Below are 13,994 nucleotides of genomic sequence, written 5' to 3'. Positions count from 1 at the left end.
TACACTCTGGACAGGTCGCCAGTCCATCACAGGGCCATCATAAATATGCAAACGTCTCATTAATAGCAGGTTTGTTCCCTGCCTCACACGTGCCTTACACTTTAAGTCACTTTTGCTGTGGTTTCGCATCTGACACTGGATGAATATATCCAAGCTCTATACATTCTACGAGTGTACTCCTCTTGGCAAGCCCCAAGTCTGCAGAAGCCACAGACTGTAAAAATGATGAAGGAAGTAATCCTCCATTGGATGTGAAGCCAATGAAGAAGTGCCTTACAGTGGAGTCCTATCAGCATCTCTGGCCCCAGTATCCTCTCGTTCAGAAACGCTCTAAATTTCAATTCAGTTCAGTTCAGTTTCACCCGCCGCGGCCATCTGCCTCGGTCGTTGAGAGAAACAGGAAAGATGGAACAACAAGCTTCATATCACCAGACATGGGATGCCTGCTGAGAAAGAGAAACAAAAATGAATGAAAAAAATAACGTTATGTGTACATGAAGAGTAAGAGAGAGCAGAGTGAAGAAAGGTGCATCATGACAGGTCCCCCAGCGGTCTATGCCTATAGCAGCATAACTGTGATGTTTCAGGGTCACCTGAGCCATTCCTAACTGTAAGCTTATAATCAAAGAAACACACTTATGTCCAATGAGCTTTCCAGGCTCGCTTTCCAGCTTCATCTTCTTGTCCAAATGGTCATTTCTGACTCCAGAAAGGTCAACTTAGTGAAGGCCACATGGAGAAGACGAGGCTTGAAAAAGGCAGCTCTCAAAACTCTGGGTGCGGTCCGTCCATTCAGTCTGTGGAACTGCACGGAACCTACGTGCGCTTACATGGCAGCTAAGCAATTTTCTGCTTGAAATGGGGTCAGCTGCAAAACATTTTTTAGCCATTTAATAGAGGACTGCATTTGGATTGGGATCCCGCGGGAACTGAAGCGAATCTCGCGGGAACAGGTGATTTTAACTTTGCTGTGGGCAAGAGCGGGCAGTCAAAAAATAAACCAGCATGACATCGCCTCTGGTACTTGGCTAGCTTTAACCACAGTGATAGTCAGTAAATGAAGTTGAAAACTTTACATCCGGACAGTGTTCTCTGCTGCAAAACGTTAAAAACAATAAATTAAAGATGGGAAAAGGCAGTAAAATCTACAGAACTATCGTATGAATAGTCGGAATGAGATGGAGCGGGTGGTATTGGTCAGAAATCCACTAGAAGGCAGGAACAGGATTAAAACAACACGTGCAGGCTTTGCTTTCAGCAACTTCTTTCTGAGTGAAGATGTGGATGCTATATTACTCTCTTCAAAGCCACTGGAATCCTTTGAAAAAGTGATTTTACTTTACAGATCGTGAGAGTTGCTTTTCTTCAGCTGTGTCAGTCAGTTCTGGATCTGAACTATTATGTTCACTCCCAAGTTTTATCTGGTCGCTTTCAAGACCACATGGATAGCTGAATATGGTTAAATACCAGTCATACCCCTTTTCTAACAATAAAATCTATGATTTTTTTAATCTGATGATAAAAAAAAAAGATCATTTGCATGATACAGTGCCTAGAAATAAAGCAAAAGTGGGAAAACACAAAGATAAAGTCTAGTGATACTGTCACAAGATAATAACTTGGTTAAACGTGGTTAAGTGCGGCTCAAGCGAATAAATCAAGAGCAGAATGTTTTATGGTAGCATTATTTCCATGGCAGTGTAATAAATGTCATTAATTAGCAAGTGGGGTTTTATAAATGTGCACCTTTAGATTCATGCAGTATTAGACTTAATCTGAGTAAGTGTTGCCGCAGACTGTGTGAGAGCACAACAGCCAGCAGTGAAAAAACAAGCAGTTGCTCCAAAGTATCGCATGGTTTTATTTTAAACAAGCTCATTTATCTGCAGATGAAAATAGCCTCGAAAAGAGTCGAGCCATCTACCAGCGGACCAGCTCCCTTTGATACGCTTCCTTTTTTTTTTTTCATGCTATCATTAACCTACTTAAGGTCAATTTGCTGTAGAGTCCACTGACTCTTAAATGGACGTCTCGGCTGCACGATGATGCTTTTTGACAGCTTCCCACAAAGAAAGAAGAGAAACAGCAACTGCTTGGGAGCTGCGAGTGAACACGGCAACGCGGTGAGCTTGAGTGTCACGGGGTGCCAGTGGCAATTCATTATGAATGATTAATCAGAAGTCACTTCACTCTTTTCTCTCATTCTCCTCTCAGTTTCACTGTGATCAACAAATGAAGCAATAAAAGCAGACTGAGGTCTTCTGTCTCATCTTCGAAGGTTTTTAATGTAGTATTGTTATTATTGTAATGAAGGTGGTTGCTCTAACATTAATCGTGTTTACTGTGTCCTTAAATGTATATTTGTCATTAAATGTATTCATCCCCTTAGCCTTGCTAAAGTATCTTTGGAATGTTCTTTTTTAGTCCAACTAGTGACCTTCATGATTTATTCTCTTTATACAAGGGGAAGCTCAGCTTATTCTTAGTATGATGTTATGATCAACATTATTGTTATTGCTCACCTTTAAATGAAATGGGCATTTGCTTTCATTTGCCGTCTGCAAATTCTACTCTTCATACGCACAAATTGAAACTATACATGGATGGCTGCTTCCCACATTTTTTTCTTGTCTTTCACTGTGAATGTTTTATGTTCTCTCTGATCTGCGAACAGTAGTGCACAAAGACCCTCTGCTGGTTCTCTGCGGTATTGCACCGTACTAGAAATTTGAAGATCTCATGAGTTGCTGCCGTGATGGCGATCATTTGGGGATTTAAAGACAAAATTAAGCATTTTATTGAAATTTCAGCATGTGTTTTTTTTTTTGTAGGAGTTTGGTTTGAGGTCACACAACCTAATGGATGAATCAGATTAAAGCTGCACCCTCAAGGATTCTACAAGATCCAAGCTTCATTATAGGTCTGAACAACAACCATAGGAAGTCTTTTCTGGACTGCAGGCCTCTATCTACCAAAATAAAAAAGTGTGCATTTCTTGTTTTGTGTGCCTTTGTACATTTTGTGTACACTGTGTGTAGCTGAAAGTCACAAGCATGGTCATTTTTCATCTCTTTGAGAGCATTGTACACCTTTTAGCTGTGTTTTATGGCCACTTTAAGGTCATTATTTGACTTTCGAGCTGTTTTGCAATTCCTTCTAAGATACTGCGCACCACAGCTTAACTGTCAACTTACACCGACAGATAGTCCGACAGATATCCTCATGGCGACACACGGTTAACCCTAAACCTGCCAGCTCCAACCACATGACAGCACAAGCAGAACAGAAGTGCATACAAGGTAATTAACGTGGCGACACATTAATCCTTGTTAAGAAGCAAAACAAGCTGATGCAAATTTAGAGTAGATAGTGTTGGCAAGTGTGCGCGTGCAGCTATGAGCAGACTAGAAATTGCATTGTGATAATTCCACATCTCTTTATGGTTGTTTTAGTCAACAGCAAGCGATGTTAGCTGTTACTTATGTCTATGAACACACTGCACTTCACATCTGCACACAGTGTAAATTCTTTACTCACATAATTGCACTATTGTCTGCATATATTTTTTTCCCCACTATACTGCCATCCGTACATAACTTTTTTATTGCACCACCATCTGTAGATACAGTCTTTCTTTTTTTTTCTTATTTTCTGATCTTATTGTCATACCTTTTTCCACACCCTAATGCCGTCTGACTACCTTTGCTGCTCTATTGTTATTTGCTGCCGCTGTGATAAATCTCCTCACAAAGAGACCATTTGTGTGGTTTATTTGTCAAAGATGGCAAAGGAAAATATCCTTTTTTTCTTTAGATGATTTCCACGCAGGTAAACTCTCGGGCTCAGCTACAGTTTAAGGATCAGCAGGGTGAATTCTTGCTGACATAAGGCCTTGACCTGAGCTTTAAGGGATAAACACGTTTTTTTCACTGTAGAGGTGTGACTAATAGCTTGTCCCTTTGCAAACAGTGCTGCTTGCCATCAGATCTATGGACTCAAACATCAATGTCTTGACATGATGTATTACCATATTTATGTTGTTTTCATTCCAGTGAATCTAGTTTTTTCACTCCCTCTTGGCCACGTTTCCAGGTTTTGTGAATTAATTTCACATCTGATTCTGGGTTGGGTTTTTTTTTTTTAGTTTCTTATCAGAAAATGTGTTTTTTTTCATGGTTGAGGTTTTAATCCTTTTGATTGTTTTTTTTTTTTCTTCTTCTGTGGTCCCTAGTGGTTCTTTTTTTTCCTCTTCTTTGCATGTGTGTGTGTCTGTGCGTGTGTGTTTGTGTGTGAGCTTCTTTATGCAGATATGGGTTTTACTAAAATTTACATACAAATAGAAAACTCTGACAACTGCTACGATGATTCTTTAAACCTTTTTTTCATTTACTCATCCAATATGAAATACGAGGCTTTTGCCCCCATTCTCCCACCTCACTGTGCCTTTTCTCTCTTCATCTTTTAGATGCCTCTTTATACAAAGCAGAATCTGCCTCTTAGAAACCTTGTTGTTCAGTACAATTGGTATCTGTTACTTGTGGACACCTTCTTTTGGTTGGTGTGGCTTAGAAGAGAAACTTGATCATCAAGTTCACAATGGGTGTGTGCACGCTTGTATTATCACATCCTGGTTTCCATGTAGTACTAAGAGACGTGACATATTTTCTTTTCCATATTCAAACATTTGTCCCACAAGAAATGGTTGTATGATTTATCAAGGAGCATTTTTGCACAGTTGCTCCCAAAGCTCTGCTGTAAACTGGCGTTTTTGATGAACAAATCATTTATATTCAAACAGACTCCTCCTCTTTGGGCAGAGAAATACTGTCTGGTTTGTTGCAGAAATGGGATTCCGAGGTAAGATTTAAATTTACTTCAAAATGGGTGGTTTTAGTTGTGTGACTGCTGATCTTTATCTATCTTTTTATTTTATTCTATTGGTAGCGTTTTTCTACCTTACTGCTGTAATTGCTATCCTCCTACTTACAAGGGACATTTTCCTCAATTCATCTGATGCACGAGAGAAAGCAAAAAGCATGTTTGGTGAGTTCATTTTTTTCTCATTAGATCGTAAACTGTCAGCTATATTTGTTTTACCTCGGCTTTATCGCCTCCTTTCTTTCATTTAGGGGTTTTTCATCAAATAGTGGATCGAGATTTCAGAGCAGGTAAAGTCAAACATTCTCAGATTGTAGAATATTCAAACCCAAATAAAAGATTTTGACTAATCTTTCACAACTGAGTAATGATAGAACTATACCATAAGATCTACCCTGTCCCTCTGTTCTGCCTTTTAAGCCATAACTACGTCTCCACCGAAGTGCAGCCTTTCCACAAACTGTCCACCTGACCATTTTGCTTTACATATCAGAAGTGGAGCAGCTAATGTTGTTGGGCCAAAAATCTGTTTCAATGGGGAAAAGTATGTGATAACGAGGTACAACAATGATTATATTAAAAAAAGAAAAAGAAGCTACAACTCTGCGGTGAAACACTTCTTTATTTGTGTCTCAACAGCATCATGAGTCACGTGTTGAACAATGTGGGACCAGGAATTAATATTGTCGTTGTAAATGGTGAGAAAAAGACTTGTGTTCTCAATTTACTGTCAAACTGATCATGGAAAGTAGTGGTAAATGAATAACTTATTATAATATGGGAAGTGTTTTAGGCTCATTGTTGAAATTGGAAAAAGCAAAAGATTGTATCAATGTAAAAAACAAACTCCCGTCTGTTATTATGTAATGGACAAGATGTAAAATAAAAAAACAAATCTGTTTTCTTTTTTCTATCATAGGTGAAAATGGAGTTGTAGAAAAATTTGGGTATCTCAATATAAATGCTGGAAGTAAGAGTTTTAAAAATTCTTTTAATCAAGTTTCTTATTTAGAATGCTACGAAGCCTTTAAATCATGGTATTTCTTTCATTTTACTCCAACAAAAGACCCAGAAGACATTCTGGCATACTTGAAGGACATAAAACCTACAATGATTGTATTAGTGGCCTCGTTTGATGATGTAGCAACAAAGTAAGTCAAAATCTCAGCGTTTCAACATTTAAAAACAACCTTGTCACAATGCATGACTCATCGTACTTCTTTGTGACAGACTGACTGATGAAATGAGGGAGATTTTTGTTGGTATGGGAAGCACTTTGATCAGTTCTGTGAAACCAAGAGACAACTGGGTGTTTGCTGGAAGAGCGGGGACAAAAATCAAAAGCCTCTTTGAGAAGGTTAGTGAACCCGTTCAGTGCCGTTTTATTTGTTCTATTTGTGTCAGAACAGACCATCTATTTTGAAATATGCTAAAGGTAAAACAGCATGATGGAAACACGTGTTTTCTTCTCTGCTCACCTGTCAGCTTGCCGTTAATGACGAGAGCACCAACGCTTTTGAGGGATGGCCAGAAATGGTGGAGGTGGGCGGCTGTTTCCCAAGAACCCTGATGGAGGGATGATTCACTGCAGAATGTGAAGGAATTTGAAGATTTACCTGTGAAATGACACCATCCCAAGTTAAAGCACTTAGTGCTGATCAGAATCATTAGCACTGCTGCATTGTACATAATCTTATTCATCATGATGAAGACAAGGGAACAACAAGGCAATCACCAAAGAAATTGATGTTCGTGTTTTAACAGTTTGCACTATTACTGAAAAATGAGACTCACTAGACATTGGCCTGCGTTCACCTGGAGTGGCGGTTTCAGTGTTTACCACTCCAAGCTCCAAAATGTTGGCTTATTACATTAGCAATTTATTTCATTTTTTTCATAACATCCCAACTTTTCAGGAGTTGTGGTTGTAGATGCAACACATTAAAAAACGAACACGTTTTTCCTCAAACAGACTATGAGTGTTTTCCTTTGTCACATTAACTGCACTGCTTGAATAAATGTTGTTCGTTACCTTCCACCCGTGTTGTACATAATCAGAGTTTGTCTTGGCTGCTGCTTCCCCCGTGAGCGTCACCATTGGCCATAACAGAGAGCTCTTTCCCCTCTTTGTGGCATTCTTGGCTACTGGAGCAGAGAGAAAGCAACCTCAAATTACTGCAAAAACTTTCTCCACTGTGAGTCCCATCAGGCGTCTGAGCAGGCTCCAAATCTGGATTCATGCTGAAGACATGGGAGTCACCCATGGGAAAAAGGTAAGTTTGTTGTTATCCTCCCCATTTACTTTCATCTTTTCTCCATGAGATAGAACATGTAAGTCATTTCACAAGTAACATAAAGATAATCCAGCAGAGGCAGCCATGCGGCAAAAATCCTTTCTCAGGATTTATTGTGTTTTTGGGAAGATTAAAAAGTAATGGAAGAAGCCAATGTTACAATGTGTTCTTTTCATACTTCTGTGTTATAATGACTTCTAAATTCAGGATTACCTGTGTATGATTTTAAAGCCAAAGCTTTTGTCTTACAGTGCCACTTTTATTCTTTTGTGAGTTTCTCTGTAGCTGTTGTCTCTACCTTTTACTCACTTCCCAAAGGAAGTGAATGCTTGAACCAAAAACAGGTCTTTATCCAACTGAAAAGACGCCCACTGAACAGTGGGCCTTGGAGACTGTTTATCTTGTCATGTCCTATTAATTCCTCTCCACACAATATCCTCTGTGTGAGACTGGCCAAACAGCAGGACTCTTCCCTCATCAACCAAACAGCCGCTGGCAGAGATGTTGTCACCAGAGTGCTTCGAGCGCTCTTCTAAATTCTCTTCTAATTCAAATGATTTGCTGACACCTTCTTGAATTTTTAATGTATTAGAGCATTAGAGTTTGGATGCTACTTCATAAAGTATTGCGTAAATGTGTAAAGCAAAGCAGAAATTCATGAGAAAGCTTTTATTCTATCACGCTGTTTAACTCCTTTTCCATTAAAAAAAAACTGCTTGAAGCTAAGTGTAAATAAAAGCAGCAATGACTTGTAAATCATTCACACTCTGGATTTTACAGAACAAAAAACAACATTTCAAATATTGAAACTGAGAAATTTATATGTGAGTTTTAAAAAAAAACAAACACTGGAGACAGGGCCTTGTTTATCACTGTGTTGTAACACCTCTTCTTTTGACAACACACTGTGGGTGTTTTTGGGAACTGAGGAGACTGTAGATTTAAAAGTGAAATATTTTCCAATGCTTTCTTGATGTTTTGTTTTATATAGGGCAGGTTGTAACTGCAGACAGTTTAACACCCAGACTCGTTCCCTCAGAGCACGTAACAGCATAGGGTGTTACATGCAGAATATGCTTCGGTACTGTCTTTCTGAAAGCAAAGCCTTTTCTGATCGAGAGGTTGTTTGGGTGGCAGCATTTGTTGATTAAAAAATAAAAATCTGTATGTATCTCTTTAAGCATTAATGTTGCCTCCCCAAATTACCCATGCTTTGTGCGTTCATGCATCCCCGGATCATCACACATGATGGCTTTTAAACTCTCCTCCTCAGCTCAGAGGGCACGACGGCAGCGCCCATGATTTATTTATCAAATTTTGATTTGTCAGACCACAGAACAGTTTTCCACTTCGCCTCAGTCCATATTAAATGAATACAAGACCAGAAAAAGCAATGAAGTTTCTGGATCTTGGATGCATGTATCTTTTTATTTGCATGGCAGAACTGTAACCAGCATTTGTGGCTGCGGCACAGTTTTCAATGACAATGTTTTTCAGAGGTGTTCCTGAGCACAAGCAGTGAATATTGCATTTGTCTCTAATGGAGTGCTGCCTGAGGGCCTGCAGATAGCAACCATACAACAGATACTGCTTTTCAGATATCTCAGTATTCTCTGAAACATTCAAACACATCGTTTCTCATATGATGCAATCGTCAAATTGCTTGGCAGTTTCATGTTTAGAAACGTTTTAAAATGTACCTTTACCTCTGTTGGACTCACTCTATCTGGGATGCTGTTTTCATGCCAGTCACATTACTGACCTGTTATAAAATAGCACAACTAGTTGTGAAATGTTCTGCCATAACTGCACAACGTATCCGTTCTGTTGTGGAGCCTGTTTTGTGATGGGATTTTGGCATTCGAAAAGAGAACGCATTTAAGAATAAATAAATAAGCCGCAAAAAGTGTGGAATGGAATTTCTCATTTTCAACATTTAACGTGCTGCGTTTGTTTAATTTTGAAGGTTGAAAATGCTATTCAGTGTGACTCGCATCATTCTGTTTATTTAGTTACAATCTTATCAACTTTGTATTAAGTCTCATTGTCCTTCACATTCATTGCATATTTCATCGTACAACAAAGGGAGAAAGAAACTGAAGTGTTTATTCAGCTGTCCTTTCTGAATCCCACAGGGGAGAAATTCTTGTCTCAACAATTAATTCTGCTCAAACTCCATCAAATGAGGAACTCAGTGGGAATCAAACTGTGGTTCTCTTTGATCTTTTCATTAATGAGGTAGCAGCTCACCAGTGCAGACTCTTGCTTCACTGGACATGTGAAGTAGAGCTGACACTTCATTTGTCTGTCAGAACTATACTATGGCTTTGTCTTGCGGCCATGTGAGATTTCGATTCATTAATACCCTCTTTTTTTATGCTACTTTTCTGTATATTAGAATGATAAAATATATGGTTTCTCCACGTCCTCCATGAGTAGCTAGGAGGTGTTATATATCTTTTCACTTTGTTTCTTTTGACAGAGGGAGCTCACACATTTTCCATGTTCACGGGAGACACACATTAACAAGTCTGGTGAGAAAAATATCCATTGAAACATTGTGATGTATTGTATTTATGAGTATGTGATCTATTGCTTGAGTCTATACTTCTAACTTGTTATTTCAAGTTAAAAAATGTGGGATACCTCTCACTGTGAAGCTGAACTTTGTTAACCACTGAACCTGTCTGGCATCCATAGTGTTTTTATTATCATTATGGTCACCCAACGGAGGAAGGGCCTGGTGTTTGGCTCTTTTAGCCAGTTTTGTGTCAGGAGGAAGTAGGAATAAATGTAATTGTGTGTGATTCTTTGCCATAAAGCACAGGTGCACATTAGAGTACTCGCAGAGGGGACATTTTTATTGATCTTTACTGTCACTGATAAAGAGTAAAAGGTTGAGACACAATATGTTATATCAATGAGCTGTTATGTGGTTGTCAATAAACCATTTGCCTAGAGACATTTGGCAATTCGAATAAATTGTGCTTCAAAGCTGTAATTTGCTGAAAAAGGAAATAACACACTCTTCTACTGATAAGTGGAACCCCCCCCCTGCCTCCACCTGTGGTACAGCTATCTTATCTTTTAACATTATCCTGTGGCATTTGCAGCTATGATATGTACCTTGCAATCTTTATCGGGCTTTAGACCAGCAGAGTATGCTTTGTGTTGTTACAAACTGATCCTCAACTTGGCTGTCAAATTAGTTTGGTGAAATCTTCAATGAGGTAGTAATCTGTCATTGTACAGATCACTGAAAGACTTCTGTCTTGTATCTCACTCATATCACCAAAGTTGTCAGGTTATTTTGTATTTGAGGCTGCAAATTATGATTTCACCATCATCACATACCCCTGTGGTTGCTTAGTTTAAGATAAGATAAGATAAACTTTATTGATCCCACAGTGGAATGTTCACTGTTACAGCAGCTCAAAAAGACAGGGGCAAAGGGCAGTTTAAATTTACATTATATACACAATATAACTGTAAAACAATTATACACAAAAGATTACATTTCAGAATGAAATTTCAACATCTTATTGCACAAGTTACAGTAGCAGAATCAGCAGCAAGTGGGTATGTGTGGTTACAGTGCAGCATTATACAGTCTGGTTCACGATGGAATGAAGGACCTGTCGAAACGCTCCTTCTTACACTTGGGGTGTAGCAGTCTGTTGCTGAAGGCACTGCTTAAGGCACTCACAGTCTGATGCAGAGGGTGGGAGGTGCTGTTCACGATGGCGGACAGTTTGGCCAGAGCCCTCCCCTCCCCCACCACCTCGATAGAGTCCAGGGGACATCCACAGACTGAGCTGGCTCTTTTTTATCAGTAAAAAAGCAAAAAAAAAACAATAATTAGTGGAAATATACAAACAGCTGATACTCTTATTCCTGTGTGAATGTTTGATTGATGTTTTTAGTCAGCCTGGTCCTGGAAAAAAAACGTTTTTTTTTTTGCAATCTGCTCTTGATCACGACACTAGATTCATCTTACCAGAAAACCAAATGTACCACATGAGTTTAACAGACTCAGAGAAAATTCTGTCAAACTCTGCTAGTGTTCCCTAGATAATGATCATCTTTTCTGGGTACCTCAACTAGTATGTCGTTTGGCTATTGTTTTTTTTTTTTTTTCCGTTTTTGGTAAAATGATCTTGTTAAAATGTGTCATTAATAGCTTAAAGTATGCCTCTCCAGGAAAACATATGCTTTTTGTTAGTGTTTTCTTCTCTTTAGCCTCCGTGACACAGATGCAGCGAAATGAACAGATGAGATTTCCGGAGCTTGGGATTCCTTCATCTCAGATACAGAGCGAGGAAGAGAGCAGTAATCTAATCAAACCCCACAAACCTCTCAGTCCTTTAAATGCCTCCAGGAGCCACCAGGCTCTCCATAAAGAACTGCAGATGACCCACAAGAGGTTGGATGCACTGGAAGTCATAAATACTCACACCTCAGTTTCATTATTCATACAGATCATTAAGTCCGTCTGTGTTTCTGACAGAAGGGTGGCCCAGGAAGGAAAGAATGAACTCCAGAGAGCTTTGGAGAAGAGAAAATGGGAACAAAAGATGAAGGCAAGACAGGATCAGGACGAGGCAAAAAGGAACATGTCCCCTCTTCAACAAGAGCTGCTAAAAAGACAACAGAGGCTAGAAAATGTAAACAGGCAAAACTGTTTTTACTCTCTGTGACTCTTTTTAGATTGGGTCAGTAAACTATCATAGCAGATAATATGAGGATTTTGTTCTCTGAGAATATCTCTTTATATATATATCATTATAGTATGACAAAATAAATGTGCTGTAGTACAGTATTTGAACTCAGAGGAGAAACAACGCTGTTCCACAGTCATCCAGTGGAGGGCAGTCCAGTCTTAGCTTTCATACAGAACCCATCAATGTGCTACACATGATAGATGTACTAATGTGCTCCTAGAGTGAGTACAAGGGGATGAACTTACACAGAACACATAAAGCATATCACTGACTATATTCATTAAAATTGCATTTACAAGGGTTCTGCAGTGTGTTCAGAATCAGGGATTATGTGCATGCTGCTCTTCATGGCATTTCACATTTAGGCAATGTTGCTGTCAACGACGATATTCTTTAAGAAAGAAAAGCAGTTTCACATTGTACACAAATACTCTGTTGTAAGTAGAAGTCCTGCAAAAGAAGTCAACTGGAGAAAAAAGAAGATGTTTTACTCTTATACTGCTCAACTATACATGGTGCACTGAAATTTGAATTGAATTGAATCGAAAGATACTTGATTAATCCCACAAGGAAAATTGTGTTGTTTTAGTCTAAAATAAACAAGTAATGGTCATTAGTCATTCATCATTATAAACAGTTGTCGCGGAGAGTTGCTGCTGAGTGGAAGGGATGACCCCATGTCACATTCTTTGTTGCAGCAGAGCTGATGAAGCCTCTGACTGTACACACTTTCTTCTGTTGTCAAGTTGTGCAACATTTTTTGTTTGCACACACAGCTTCAGGGGCTCCAGAGCAGTCCCCAGCAAAGAGCCAACCCACTTCATTATTTTCCTCAGTTTCTTTGCAAACTTCCTTAAGAAGCAGAGTCTATTCCTGCTCCGTCCCTTCTTGTAAACAGCCTCAGAGTTGTATTTTCAATTATGTCTGTTGTCCAGATGAAAAGCAATGCATCTGTAGTCCTCCACAATCTTCCACTTCTTCTCCAAGGATGAAAACAAAGTTTGGCTTATCCTGAACTCTACAGGAATAAGCCACTAGAATAAGTTCTGTTAAAATCCACAATGATCACATTCAAGATTAGGTGATTGCTCCCACATCCTGCCACAAAGTGAATGACATCCACATGTAAATATAATTTCCAGCCATTGCTGACCATGGTGAAGCTACTTTTATTGTGCCTGACTGAATGCAAAACCTCTAAAATACCAAATCACTCCAGCTGTCAGATAAGTGTAGTGGAGTAAAAAGAATGATATATCTACAGCATTATCTAAAAAGTAATCACTTTAAAACAGTACGAATACGTGAATTCTACTCAAATAGATACTTTTAATCACATTCCACAGCTGTATTTCTTCTAACAACAAAACTTCCTGTGAAAATGGTGCTTGTATGTATTTACGCACGTAAGCTCCATGCGTAACTATGTGCTCATGTCTCGGCAGATGGAGAAAGTGGGGAAGGACAAGCAAGAAGAACCAGAGTTCCTCCAAGTCAAAGAGAGACTGAGGAGAACCACAGTGCTGGATGCTGTAGAGAAAGAAGTGTGAGCGTGGCGATGTTTGACTTTGGATGCTCATTGTCTGTCAGCACAATAGGCTTTTGGAAATAAAACGAGTGGCTGAGGAGCTTGATGTGATGTATTCTGCAATGAGCAGATGATGCTGCTTACGGTAGTTTTCACGAATAAGACGACTTCTTATAGTACATCATCTATAAGAAGCTATTTCTGTCATTATCACTAATCCAAGTGTGAGAAATCCAAGTGTGCATAGATGTAGGAGTCATCAGTTTTTTCACCTGAATATTTTTACTTCTTCGTGGCTGAAGTAAAGTAATGTTAGTAAAAAACAAGACTGTGCCTCATAAAACAATACAAATCAATTCCCACCATAAGTATGTTCATCACCATTTTGGTATGAGTTTGTTAAAGTCTTCTATAGTGTTTATGTTGCAGTGTCCACAGTATCCAAGAGTAGCAATATTTTCTTTCTTATAAGTTATAATGCCATCATATGATTAATATAAAGATGTAAAAGGTGTGTTTGACAGTGTCTGACTGACATTACTGTGGATCAGTCAATAAAACCACTTAGCTACG

General features: G+C 39.0%; 2 protein-coding genes across 2 annotated transcripts; both read left to right on the top strand.

Annotated features, from left to right (window-relative positions):
* Positions 1–4,844: 4,844 nt before the first annotated feature.
* LOC140304009 (protein FAM3C) lies at positions 4,845–6,738 on the top strand. Its single transcript, XM_072383031.1, has 8 exons — positions 4,845–4,857; positions 5,073–5,168; positions 5,299–5,422; positions 5,518–5,576; positions 5,798–5,848; positions 5,945–6,029; positions 6,109–6,235; positions 6,364–6,738. Exons 1-8 carry the CDS (start codon positions 4,845–4,847, stop codon positions 6,457–6,459), a joined length of 651 nt encoding a protein of 216 aa, XP_072239132.1. The 3' UTR covers positions 6,460–6,738.
* A 4,520-nt stretch (positions 6,739–11,258) lies between these two features.
* On the top strand, positions 11,259–13,711 carry LOC140304143 (actin-associated protein FAM107A). Its single transcript, XM_072383137.1, has 3 exons — positions 11,259–11,595; positions 11,680–11,836; positions 13,339–13,711. Exons 1-3 carry the CDS (start codon positions 11,324–11,326, stop codon positions 13,441–13,443), a joined length of 534 nt encoding a protein of 177 aa, XP_072239238.1. The 5' UTR covers positions 11,259–11,323; the 3' UTR covers positions 13,444–13,711.
* The last annotated feature ends 283 nt before the right edge of the window (positions 13,712–13,994 follow it).

This window comes from Leuresthes tenuis, unplaced genomic scaffold (assembly GCF_036924035.1).
Source record: "Leuresthes tenuis unplaced genomic scaffold, fLeuTen1.0.hap1 SCAF_3, whole genome shotgun sequence".
NCBI classification, from domain to species: domain Eukaryota; kingdom Metazoa; phylum Chordata; class Actinopteri; order Atheriniformes; family Atherinopsidae; genus Leuresthes; species Leuresthes tenuis.
Note: the sequence above shows the minus strand (reverse complement) of the source record. Positions and strands in the feature narration are given on the sequence as shown.

What these genes read in the sequence shown, in the direction of transcription:
- LOC140304009 (XM_072383031.1), top strand. An exon ending in GGATCGAGATTTCAGAGCAG is followed by an intron (nt 5,169 to 5,298) that starts GTAAAGTCAAAC and finishes CTGCCTTTTAAG; the next exon opens with CCATAACTACGTCTCCACCG. An exon ending in ATCTGTTTCAATGGGGAAAA is followed by an intron (nt 5,423 to 5,517) that starts GTATGTGATAAC and finishes GTGTCTCAACAG; the next exon opens with CATCATGAGTCACGTGTTGA.
- LOC140304143 (XM_072383137.1), top strand. Translation starts at nt 11,324, where the DNA reads ATGATCTTGTTAAAATGTGTCATTAATAGCTTAAAGTATGCCTCTCCA. An exon ending in CTGCAGATGACCCACAAGAG is followed by an intron (nt 11,596 to 11,679) that starts GTTGGATGCACT and finishes TGTTTCTGACAG; the next exon opens with AAGGGTGGCCCAGGAAGGAA. An exon ending in GACAACAGAGGCTAGAAAAT is followed by an intron (nt 11,837 to 13,338) that starts GTAAACAGGCAA and finishes ATGTCTCGGCAG; the next exon opens with ATGGAGAAAGTGGGGAAGGA.